This window comes from Cyanistes caeruleus, chromosome 3, assembly GCF_971803275.1.
Source record: "Cyanistes caeruleus chromosome 3, bCyaCae1.hap1.1, whole genome shotgun sequence".
Taxonomy (NCBI): domain Eukaryota; kingdom Metazoa; phylum Chordata; class Aves; order Passeriformes; family Paridae; genus Cyanistes; species Cyanistes caeruleus.
Window position 1 is genome coordinate 31,483,893 of NC_141703.1, and position 12,199 is coordinate 31,496,091.

A 12,199-nucleotide genomic window follows, 5' to 3' on the forward strand; every position below is an offset into this window, starting at 1 on the left:
ATTCCAGTGGAAATTTTTAGTGAGCACAGCATTAGTTTGCTGGGCATGTTTTGTTGCTATAGCTAACTCTTCTGTGCTAAAATATAAATGATACTTACATTAATGTGTGAAGGGGGTAGATGGGAGACAGTCTTGAAAAACATGTTTGGAAAACCAAGAATTCCTTTACCAGTTTTAGAGAAATAAAATTGTGCAATTTCTCTTTTGAGCAACTTTTGGACTGTTTGGTTATGTAAAATATGTGTTTCAAGGGAGTGTGATGTGATGAGCTGGGAAGCAGGATCATCAGTGGTAAAAATGAAGAGAATGCCTCTTTTATCTTACATCATCCTATCTGTTTATAGTCTTTTAGTGATTGCTTTTGCTTGTACAGCTCAGATTGCTGCTGCCAGCATTTTGCTTCTGTGTGTTTCCATAAGCACTGAATACCAATCTGGTACCAATTTATGTTACTTTGACGCTTGCTTAGCTTTCGTTAGCTATGTGACATGAATGTTTTCACCATTGTATTAGTCATTTTGGTTCTGTATTATCCCTTAAATTAGTACACTGTCATTATGAATTTAAGAACAGAGGCAAAGAACTATTAGTATTTATAGCTGCTTCTTTGTCTTTTTCTCTTTGGTTTCTTAGGTTGGAAGTTCCACAAATACTCTCAAAGCTCTCCAGATTGCTCTTGCTGATACTGACACTCAGGCTATTTATCTCCTGACTGATGGGAGACCTGACCAGGTATTTCATAATGAGAAAACAGAAGATGCAGAAAAGTGGTGTTGGCAGTTGGAATTATGAGATAAATGTCATGTCTGCAGTGCTGGGTTTTGTGGAGTCTCTTGGATGCTGGCATTGTTTTATAGTTTTTCTAGCTAAAAGCATAAATTAATATTTTACCAAAGAATAATTTGGCTTCATCTATACTTATTAACATTCTTACTTTTAATATTTTTATTAAGTTCAAAATTAGTGAAGAAATAATTTGTTTTTACCTTGTTAATAATGTCTTTTATACCTTTTTAACAGTTAAAGAAAGGAAATGGCCAATATGTCTTTTAACTATTAAAGTTCAACCAACACAACAATTATGTTGCAAACATTGCATAATTTGTCAAGATTTTTGAGTATTTAGAACAACTGAAATGTTATCAGAACTTAGAGAACTGAATCAATAATTATTTTCTACCAGATACTTCAGTATTTTTGGAGATGATAGATCTACTTTTTCACCTAATTTTTATTTTTTTATGGGAGGAGGAAACTAACTTTCCTATTTTCTCAGCCTCTATTTTTTACTGGTATTCAATCAATTTTTCTTTGAACTAATTTAGTTTCTTAAAAAGATCCACACTCATACACTTCCAAAAATATTTTTATATATATATAGTGATACTAAACACTAATGTAGTAGTTTAATTTCCTAAATTTTAGTAATTTCTTTTAAAACTTCAGAAACAAAGAGTACTGATTATATTACAATTTACATCATGTGCCTTAATGCATTTATCAGTCTTTCAAAATCAGTTTTAAATTAGATCATTTAGTTAATTTCTGATTAAAATAGCAATCTGTATAAAGTTGATATTTTTAACTGCACTATATCCATCACTGAGCAACAGAAGGACTGATTAAATTCTTACAAAGTCTCTGTTTTGATAAATATGTTTCAAGATGCCACATTCTTAACATAAGGGTTTTTTGGTTTTCAGCCCCCCCAGATAATTTTGGCTGAAGTTGAGCTTCACTGTAAAATTCCCATCCATACTGTATCCTTCAACTGTGATGATATAGAAGCCAATAAATTTTTGTATGAACTATCTACTAAAACAGAGGGACGGTTTCATTATTACAACATTTATTTGAGTGATCCTGATACTACAGAGTTTATTGTTGTGAGTATCTGAACATAAATATATTTGCTTGTTCATGCTACTTTAAAGAGCCACCTGACTTGCATTATTGTGATTTCATATTACAGTAGATTATTAAAAAAGAGAGGCCCAATCCTAGTCAGATTTGACATGATATGAAAGCAATAATATGATTATTTTGCTTGTGAAATTTTTCTAGACCGCAACAAAAAAGGCTAAATGTAATGCAAAGTACATTTATAGTGCTATTTTGCAAATTCATTCTCCCTTTCCTGATGCTCCAGCCTTGAAAACTGAAACCTAAAAGTACATGTAGACCAAATCAGCTCTGGAAGAAACACGTGATTTCTGCTGTTTCAGAACTAAGTTACTGTTTAAAATGAAAATATGGTTTGTATCCTGTTAATAAATAAGAGAATGCAGTGCTGAATTGGAATGATAATGATTCTATGGATTTTGTTATAAGTTTGTTCTTCAGTAGCTGCTTGCTAGAGATCTATGAGGAGAAAGATGACTAGAATAGCAGTCATCTATCAGCTGTGATGAAGCCGCTCAACAATCCCCAATAGGAAATTTCTGAATAGACTAACAGAAATACCCATTTGAAATGTATTCTTGCTTTTAATTAAAATTAACACTCAGTGAATCAATTGTGTAGATTTCAGAAATGGTGGTAGTTGAACCATGAGAACAAGCAGAAACAAGACAGTACTGGGAAATTTAAACTTCACAGACCAATTAGAAAAATGCCAGTGTACTGGGCAATCTCAGTGATTCTGCTGTTGCAGACTGTGTGACACTGCTCACGTTGGAAAAATGAGGGCCAGTCTGTCTTGTACATCTCCAGACTTGGAGATGGGAGCCTGTGGCCCTGTGGGAGCTGTAAAAGGATCATCATTGGAATTGCCTTAGTTTCCTCCTCTAGCCTAAATGATTCCTAGTCAATTCCAATGTTCACTTGAAGAGTATGTTTTTTAATTCCCTGGGCCTGGGACAGTATGTGATACAGCTGAGATTTGTAGGCTACCCCTTGAAATGTACATAACTTGTATTTTATATATTTGCATACTGATTTTCTTTCTTGCTTGAAATGAGTGGAGCTAGTGACATCATTACCTTATGCAGAAATACAACTGCTCATATCTCAAGGGGTAACTGGCTAATTAGGGAATGCTTGCCATTTTCCTAGAAAGGAAGAATAATTTGAAAGGCTATAATGCCAAGCGCAAGAGCCTACCTGAAAAAGTATACAAAATTTGGAAGCTGTCCTGAATCATTATTCAGAAATATTTTCAGAACTTGCATCATTTCACTTCAGAAATTAAACACATTTTTGAGTAATTGTACTAAATAGTTTGATTTTCCTTTTGGTAGAATAAAGACATACATCTTTTGAAAAGAGAAATTGCTCAAGGAGAGAAGGATCTAGAGAAAGTGAAGACCTTTCATGAGAAAAGTCTGATGATGAATTCTTGTAATGAAGAAAATTATCCAGAGAACAAGTATGTCCTCATTCTGTTATTATATTGTTAATAGGTGGAACTATTTCTTACACTTCTTCTTTTTAAAGAAATGGTTGCCTTCTTACTCTCAGGGTGTTTTTTTAACAGCCAAGATAATGGAAAAGAGAAGTCTGGAAAAATTTACTAATACTCTGATGCCTGAAACAAAATTATCTCAAATGTACCAGTGGTCTCAACATATTATGAATAATTAAAGAAAAGAGGGGAAATTATTTTTCTGTCTCCAAGACACGGAAAAATTGATCCCTCTGACCTAGAGAATTCATGAAAAATTATTGTCACATAAGTAGAGCTGGCTTCATACCTCATGACTAAATGGCTGCCCATTGTGATATGCTGATTGAAACATAAATTATGTACAGATATACTTGTGTATTTATTGGTGCAGTGATAGTAAAAGCCATAAAAAAAATGCGTTAAAATAGATCAGATTTTCAACACAGAAATCTACTTAAAACAGTAAAGGAATGAAAATAAAGTAAAAATTATTAAAAGTGGACAGAGATGTGTTTCATCTGTAGAAGGGCAGGTAGAATGTCCAGTATGAAAATATTTTCAAGTGTTTATTTCAGAATTTGCATATTTTATTTTTTATTAGTGCTGGGACATAGAATATATATATATGTGCATATGTATGTACGTGGCAGATATTTTCATTGATGATGATAGTTACTTAGCCCTGGGATTCAAAGTAGCTATTACAGGACATTCTGTTTTTATTAAAAATATATGAGGTCTTTATCTTAAAAGTAATGAACATCTTTTAAATAAACTAAAAAATTGCATTTAAATAATTAAAAAACCTAAGAATATTTTATCCTCCTTTGAACTCTCCTTTGAAATGCATATTAGTATAACAGAAAAATATTTTGCACTGTTCGAAGCATTTGAAATCAGTGTTTAAATTGCCAGAAAACTTCAGTTTACTGGTTTTTAAACTGGTGTTATATTTTTGCAGTGATTTCTCTTTGTCACTTACAAGCAGTAATCACAAGCATATACACAGTGTCCCTGTATCTAAACACATTCTTCTCTTAGGAGTAGGCCATGCTGTGCTTCAGAAGAACCATCAGTGCCACCACATGAGCAAACCAGGCAAAGCACCGCTGCCAATCCAGCCCAAAGAAAGAAAGCATTATATGCAGGTAAGGCTCAAATGAGCCATAATTGTCAGCAGAATTCATTCACTAACTTGAAGAGACTCTGATGCAAATAGCAAAAATCATCCCTCGTTTTGGGAACAAATTAAGTGTTTGCTGATTTAAGTAATGATAATTTTGAAAATCTCTACTTCCCTTCATGTCTACTTTTCAGCCATCCTACTCATTTGGCCGAAACAGACAACAGTCTGCTCATTTGTGCTTTGTTGCAGGCTCTTCCATGAAAAAGTAGCTATTTTAGCAGAATGTTTTGAAAGCTCTGTAATCAGTTGTTTAACAGTAGATATTAATCCCTAATCTCTTTTTATTCTAAGTAAATACATAATTGGCAAGAATGAAGAGGTGCTCTATATTGTACCAATTACAGCATTACTTACGGTAGTATTTCCCCTTACTCCCTTACTACACCCATAATACTACATTTCTCCTGCAATTGTCCTTTGTATGCAGTCTGATACTAAATTTACCCAGCTGAAGTAAAATAAACCCTCATCTTTGGGGAAAATACATAGTACAATTTAGTGTTGAAGTAGTTTTCTGTTTGAGGTATTGTGCAGGCAGTCCCTTAAAAACCGAATGCCACAGAGGAACTCGGAAATCCCAGGCATGTATTTGAGCAGTAAGTTAGCTCTTCCTTTCTTTCCCTTTTAGCAACTACAGATCAAACAAAGACAAGTCTGCTGCAAATCCTGAACCGTGGTGTGAAATCCAGGGAAGAAAGCCCAGAGGAAGGAGTGTCTCCAGAGGAAAAGAGTTCTTCTGTCAAGAAGGGTGTGAAATGTACAACCATTTTCAAAGGCAAGTTGACGGAACATGAAGCTCTGACTGGGGCAGATAATAACGTTTCTCCTGTTACATTTTTAACTAATGGTAGCTCTTTTAAGCAAAACTCTGCAGATCTGTAGTACAAAGGACCGAAACTCAACAGATATGTGGAGTTGGACATGAAGTTGGATGTTGCGATAGTGTCCTTACAGCTGTGGCCAGACTCCTGCCAGTTCCCAAACTAGCTGTTTACAACTGGGTTTTCACTGGGGCTCACAAATATATCCAGATAGTATTAATTTATTTCAGTAGCTAGTCCAAGTCTGAACTTTATAATAAATCCTCTAAGTCATTCTAAAACCTTACCTATGACACTTGAAGATTTGTGACTTTTTTACATTTCAGCATCTTATGTTTATTTTTTTATATATCTTTTATAGAGATTTTTATAGTGGTGTACCTTAAATTAACTGCTGCTGGCCATCTCATTAGTGGTACTACTTGGTATCATATTTTGACTTGGGAAATAAGCTGATTAATCTTTGGTCTTCGTCAAAAATAAATAAACTGAAACAAATTTTCCTATTTTATAAATTTCCTCACAGGCTGGTTAGGGCTCACTAGGTATTTGGTACCTCTGTTAGTATTGATCAAGTGTCACAAAGGTGAGGAAAACTAATTCTCACTGATTAATTTAGCAACTGAAATGTTGTACAGTCACTGTGCATGATGCTGCTTGCAGGCTCAAATAAAAAAATGGTGCTAATATATGGCAATTAATTTATGCATACTTTTGTGCACACAAAACCTCTGACATAACAAAATGCAAATGTTTTCTCTTAGATCTGAAAATGCAGAATGTGAAAAGAGCATCTAAAAGGTATGTCTGTGTATATATAAACGCATAACAGAAAGTATAGTTTACATATTTCCTTCACTCATTTCAAACCTTTCAAATGTATTTCTACCTTGTGCTACATCTCACAGTCTCTCTTTTCTAGCTCTCTAGGTATCTCTTCAGCTCTTTGGTTAAAGACCCATGGCTTGGCTGCTAGGCGACTCACCATCATGGATGCCTTAGCTCCTACAACTGTCCCTCAGAGTACAAAATACATCCCAGTTCTGGACAAGCATGTAGTTTCTAAAGTATTTGATAAGGTAAAACTCCTATACTGTTTGAAAGCTAGAACAAAACTTGATAGTGTTTTCAAAAAGATTTTAAAAATTAATTTCTATGAATGTCACAGTAACATTTTCTGGTACTGTAGATTGTTGATTTGCACTAAATTATCATGCATATCTGAATGTTCATTCATGCATCAGTAAGAAGATAAAACTGATAGCTAATAGTATGTCTTGCATTCTTTACTCTGAAGTTCTTTCACAGTTGCCACCTGGTGTCAGTGTGCAGCCATTGGGTGTTTAGCAATTTCTTGAGCACCGCAGCCTCCACTGATGCTTACTAATTCACTGGAGGATGTATTTAATTTCATAAAATCCTCTGGAAAAGGATGCTGGTGCACATTTTGTGGATTTGTGCATTCTCAACTTTTTCATGTGACTGGTAACTAAGATCTTCTGAAAATTATTGTCGTTCAGTGATTAAAATTAAATTTTGCAAGGTGCAAGTAAGACAGTTGTAAGATTATGTAAAATTTATGGGGAGTTTTGTATCATAAAGTTCAAATTGGCATTCCACTTATAGGAAATCATTTCATGGCAAGTTGCTCTAATTTTTCTTGTGTGATGCATCCTACAAAAGTCCTATGAATATGCTGCTGCTCATTTCAGTTAATAAAACTGTTTATTTAAACAATACTCAAAGAAAAAGCTAAACAACTATTTTTTAATAATATAGAAAGAACAAGGGATTTTTAATAGAATGTGGTATAAACTAAGTAAAAGATTTATAGCAAATGTACACAATTTTACATTTTAAAATATTCATGATTGTTTTTTAAATTTAAGAATGGGAATTTTTCCTAAAGCATGTAGACTGTAGAAGAAAAACTAGTTCCTGTCTTTGGTAAAACCAAGATCTGTAAGGATTTTTTTTTTAAGTGTGATTTTTTAAAAATGGAATTAAAATATGTCTTTTTATATGAGAATATTTTAGAAGGTACATTTTAACATTTCAGATATAAAATAGCCATTTTTCAAAAAAATTCAGACATCCAATAGCTACAAAACTGTGCAAAACAATCTACTGTAAATGTCAAACAAAAGATATTGTGAATTTCACAAAACTCTTATATCTCATTTGTGAGCAGTCACTCCTTTTTCCATCTTCTTCTGATATATATGAGGTCCTCTTTCTTCCATGTTTCTCAATGAACAGCAGAAAACCTTTGCAAAAAACAAAGCAGTCTGTGAAACAGACTGTCTGTCTTTGAAAACAGTCTAAACTATGATTCAGCAAGTAATGAGTACAAGTAGTTTTTAGTAGCAATTCATATGAACTCCTGGTAGTCTAGTTCAGGCAGGACTGAATTAAGTTCAGTGTTATTTGAATGAACAGGTGCTGTAAGAATCAAAGAGTGATCCATGGGCTTTCTTTAGACTCAGGGATGTAAAGGCAAAATAAGAATTTTTGTAATTTTTTCATACCTATTAGTCTTCATTAGTTGTAATCAGACACTGAGTTTCTCAGGCAGTAGAGAATTATTGTTCTGTATGTAGGGGAATGGATTTTTCTGGATCTGAAGCTGAGTATAGAAAAGAAAAAGAAGGTTGAGGCTTGCACACAAGGTGAAAGCAGAATTTCTGAGCTACAGAACCACTTCACCTCAAGCTTCTTGCCAGCAGATCGAGTAAATAGGGTGAGACTAGATAGTGAGTTTGAATAGACTTTAAGGATCTAGATTGTTCCAGTACTTCATAAGATTTCATTGAAGATAATAAATGTACAAATCATTTTGCACTGTTCCTTCTGAGATCTTAGTTTTCCTGGCGTGGAATGCAGACATCCTTGTTTGCTTTTCAGGGGATAGTATAATTTTTATTTTTGGCCTTTGCCAGCAGTGATGATGGCATAAATATGAACAGAGATGCAGCAAGAAGAAGGTTTCCATGACAACTGTTCATTAACAAAAGGCTGACCTGTTGTTTTCAGTTCTGTGCGGTCTGTCAGTTTCACCTGAGTTATTTCAAAGAGGTTAATTTAATAAACTACCCATCCAGGTTCGTATTCAGAAAAGAAATAATGGCTTGGGAGCTTGTCTAAATTATGCTATGGCAATTCTGGGAGAAACCTTCCCTGTAGAATCATGTAAATATATGTTGCAGTTTGTGGCATCTAAGTACAGGTTTGCAAGTCATGGAGTTTTGACTCAGTGCTTTGCTCAAAGGAATCAGATTCAGTGAACAAAACCATCTTTCTTTGGTCTAAAATAAGAAAAATGTTACCAGGTTATTGTGCTTTGGTTTTGTCTTTAAGTTTTTGAAATTGGGGGTTTTAAATAAAAGTTTTGAAATAATTTAATTATTTTAGTGTGAAAGTTAAAGTATTTAATTTAGAAAATTAAAAAACATTTTGGCAGTAAAAGAATTTATCTGTGATTTCTGTCAGCTGAATCTGTCATATTTCACTTGACTTCCTGAGCAGTTTTCATTGTTCTCAAAGTATGCATACTATTTCAAGTTTAGTATTTGCTAAGAATACATTCCATTCTGCTTTTTGTCTTCACAAGTATAATAATGTGTTTATGTTTGTCTGCCCCTTCTATTCTATACAAAGTATTTTATAAACTATATTAAATATTCATGTTGCAAATTATGCTGTTTGTACTTGAAATTACTCTTAGGATTTGTAAGGCAGTGTAGCTGTGGGTTCCTGCATGGTGAGGCCCTGCTGAACTTCTGGTATCTTGGTTTGAGTAACATCATAGACAACAATCATGGCATTACAGAACTTGAGGAGGGGTCATCACTTCCCTGCCTGTCAGCTTTCAAACTTCACATGACTTCAAATGACAAGCAGCCATATATCACTGCTTAGAATTATGGGCAGAGATTTACCTCATCTGTCTCCAGCAAGATACTTTCACTGACATGTTCCCATTGTCTTTAGCTTTTAAGTGATTTTAAGATTAATTTCATATCAGGAGCTTTGATGTGGTCTGGCACTGATGTGACACAGATTTATTAATCAGAGAGATGATGTCCTTGGAAAGAGAGGGTGATACAAAGTCACACCACTGCTCCTAAAAAAATGTTGCAATTTGCTATCCAGCTATGCTGAGTTGATTCAAACGCAAATAAAGCATCACTGAAAATTTTCTCAATTAAATAATTCTCTTTATTGCTTTTTTTTCTGATTGTTGCTCTAATTCCCCCAACAGGGGTTTTAGTTTAATGTAAATTGAAACTCATCCATGTTTTCCTCATTTGTATCCTGATCTCAGATAGACACTTGGAGAAGATTTCCACTCAATCATATGAGCTGAAGACAGTTTTGGGGATAGTAACATTCTCTTATCCGGTTCTTAATTGGATTTTTTTTGTTGTTTGTTTGTTTGTTTATATTCAGCATCAGGACATTGATAAGTAAAACAGCTTTTCTTTTATGAGCTACTGATAATTTAAGAGGCTAAAAGATGGTGGGACTTTGGACTGAGAGTTTGGAAAGCATCTTTCCTCATCTTTTGCCATCCATTTCTACCCTTCTATCTGCCTTTTGAAGATCTATTGCAGTTGTATTTGTTTTTATTTTGCAATGAAAAAAAAAAATTGACTTTTGTAGGTATTGTATTGGGAGATTTGAAAAATACTGAAGCTCTTGATTCTAGGAACCTGATTAAGTTCCTAAGAAATCAAGACAAGTTTTGGGGACCAATGTCCACCTTGTTAGCTCTTTGGTGATCAGTGTGATGGTGAGAAATATCTCTCTACAGCTTTACTGCTCTAATTCCTTACAAAATAAAGTCATCCAGAGTAAGAGCATTAAATACATTTAAATATCTGCTCTCACACCTGTATGCTAGAATTAGATACGAGAAAGTATGGGAGTGTTTTAAGGCAATAAAACCTGGAATATGGTCATGCACTAGACACGTTTCCTTCTAACTTACATTATTAGAGTGAGTTGTTTGACAGTACTGATTTAGTTAGGGTTGCTTAGTAGTTAGAAATCTTAATTTGTAACTTCAGCATAATGTTGTATAATTGTAGAAGAACTGGCTGGAAACTGTCTTAATTCTGATCTTTGTGGTGCTTAGATTTTTCTTTCTTCAGCTTCCAGTGTTCCTTCTGGCTGTTCTGACCCTTGGCTTTCAGTCATTCGAAAATTTGTGACATAAATGATATTCGTGTCTTTTATTGTATAATAGATGTTACCATTGGCCCATGTTAGCAGTGACAAGAAGGGGATTGCATTAATTAATCCTTGGGCAATGAATCTTGATGCCTATAAAGAGAAGCTGGAACAAGCAATTAAATCCTATGAGAGGCAAGTCTACTCACCAGAAATTTATCATGGTTGCAGTCATATTTTGGTTTTTTTGTCAGGTGCTCGGTATTTCCTCACACTTACTTTGCTCAATACTGATAATTTTGCATGTTGACACACTTTAGTCCACCATCAACATATAGGAGAAATTATATTTTCTTAAAAAACAAAGAAAAAAAAAGCTGGATGTAACAGCAGACAATAGGCAAGGAGATCAATAACATGTTGCTCATATTATGTTTGTTCAGTGACAAAAGCAAAGTTCTTTTACTTTTTGGGAGGAAACCTGAAACCAGTCATCCCTCAGGAAGAATTGTCCATAATCATACAATGCTAGCCAGACTTTTAACTTAAAATTAAGCTCCAATATCCATAGACTGACACTTAAATTAAGGATCTGCTTTTTGCTGCCAGCTCTCTATCACCCAACTATGCATGCAAGAATATAACTGAGGCACCAATAAGAAATTTAAAATTTAAATTTGCTGGGTGTTTTTTGTTTTTTTTTTGAGAGGCATATGTGTTGTACTTTTTAATTAAATGTTAGTAAAAGCACAACAGAAGAGGAAAAAAACATTAGATCTCTAAGCCACTTCTTTCCATGATCCAACTTCATGCATTTTTTGGAAAAAATGCAATTACTTGACTATGGTGTAATTTAGTAATCATATGAGAGCTTGGACAAGAATTATTTTAATAAATATTTTTATATCTATATAAATATATTCTAATAACATTTACAAATGTAATTATTTTATATGACCAAAACCCCCTTGATGACAAGTGTTTAGTCCTTGTTTTTTGATTAATTCCAGAGGGGTCTTAAAGGTTTGAGATTATTTTCCTTAGTAGCTATATGATTATACCAGTTCTTTCTAAAGCATGTTATAGCTTTCTTTTTCAGTCCTATTGTCCTATATAGATATTTTGTGGAAAAATTAAGAATTCTGATTTGAAAATGCTGCTTGCTATGTCTAGTGTTAAATGAGTTCAGTGAATAAAAGTCTCTTGGTTTTTTTTGTTCTGTCACTGAGACAACACTGTTGTTATCAGGTTGATGAAAAATTCATAGAAATTGATTTGTCACTCATTTTAATAGAAAGTTCAGGTGGTGTATTTGTGATGGTGAATTCTGAAAAAAATTCAAGTTTTTCACTGCTGTGCCATACCACTGAATATTTTACATTTACTGACTTTAAGGGAAAATAAATTTTCTGGTTTAGCTCTGATAGCATTTCCACAGTCTCCCTAAAACTTTGGTGATCAGGATTACCATTTACTTCTGTTTACCAGCAGAGATCAATGAATCAGTGTATTTACATTAATAGGATTGAGTTCCTACTTCCATAAAAAAGAGGTATAAAAGACAAATCTGCCTGGAGAGCCTTATAATAGACAGTGTAAGAGAGATCTCTTTGCTTTTCCTCTACATGTGAAACA

General features: G+C 33.8%; 1 protein-coding gene across 39 annotated transcripts in view; it reads left to right on the plus strand.

The window, feature by feature from the left end:
- VWA3B (von Willebrand factor A domain containing 3B) overlaps nt 1-12,199 on the plus strand; it is a 58,908-nt gene that overhangs the window by 32,493 nt on the left and 14,216 nt on the right. For 20 of the 39 annotated variants that reach the window (XM_086880568.1, XM_086880565.1, XM_086880575.1 and 17 more), the window contains 7 exons: nt 634-732; nt 1,704-1,886; nt 3,240-3,367; nt 4,427-4,533; nt 5,200-5,346; nt 6,157-6,193; nt 6,315-6,471. In XM_086880568.1, the coding sequence (XP_086736694.1) occupies nt 634-732; nt 1,704-1,886; nt 3,240-3,367; nt 4,427-4,533; nt 5,200-5,346; nt 6,157-6,193; nt 6,315-6,471 (858 nt within the window). Of the gene's footprint in view, nt 1-633; nt 733-1,703; nt 1,887-3,239; nt 3,368-4,426; nt 4,534-5,199; nt 5,347-6,156; nt 6,194-6,314; nt 6,472-10,640; nt 10,760-12,199 lie in introns of all 39 variants that reach the window. The other 19 variants (XR_015284379.1, XR_015284380.1, XM_086880554.1 and 16 more) reach the window with 1 other exon arrangement.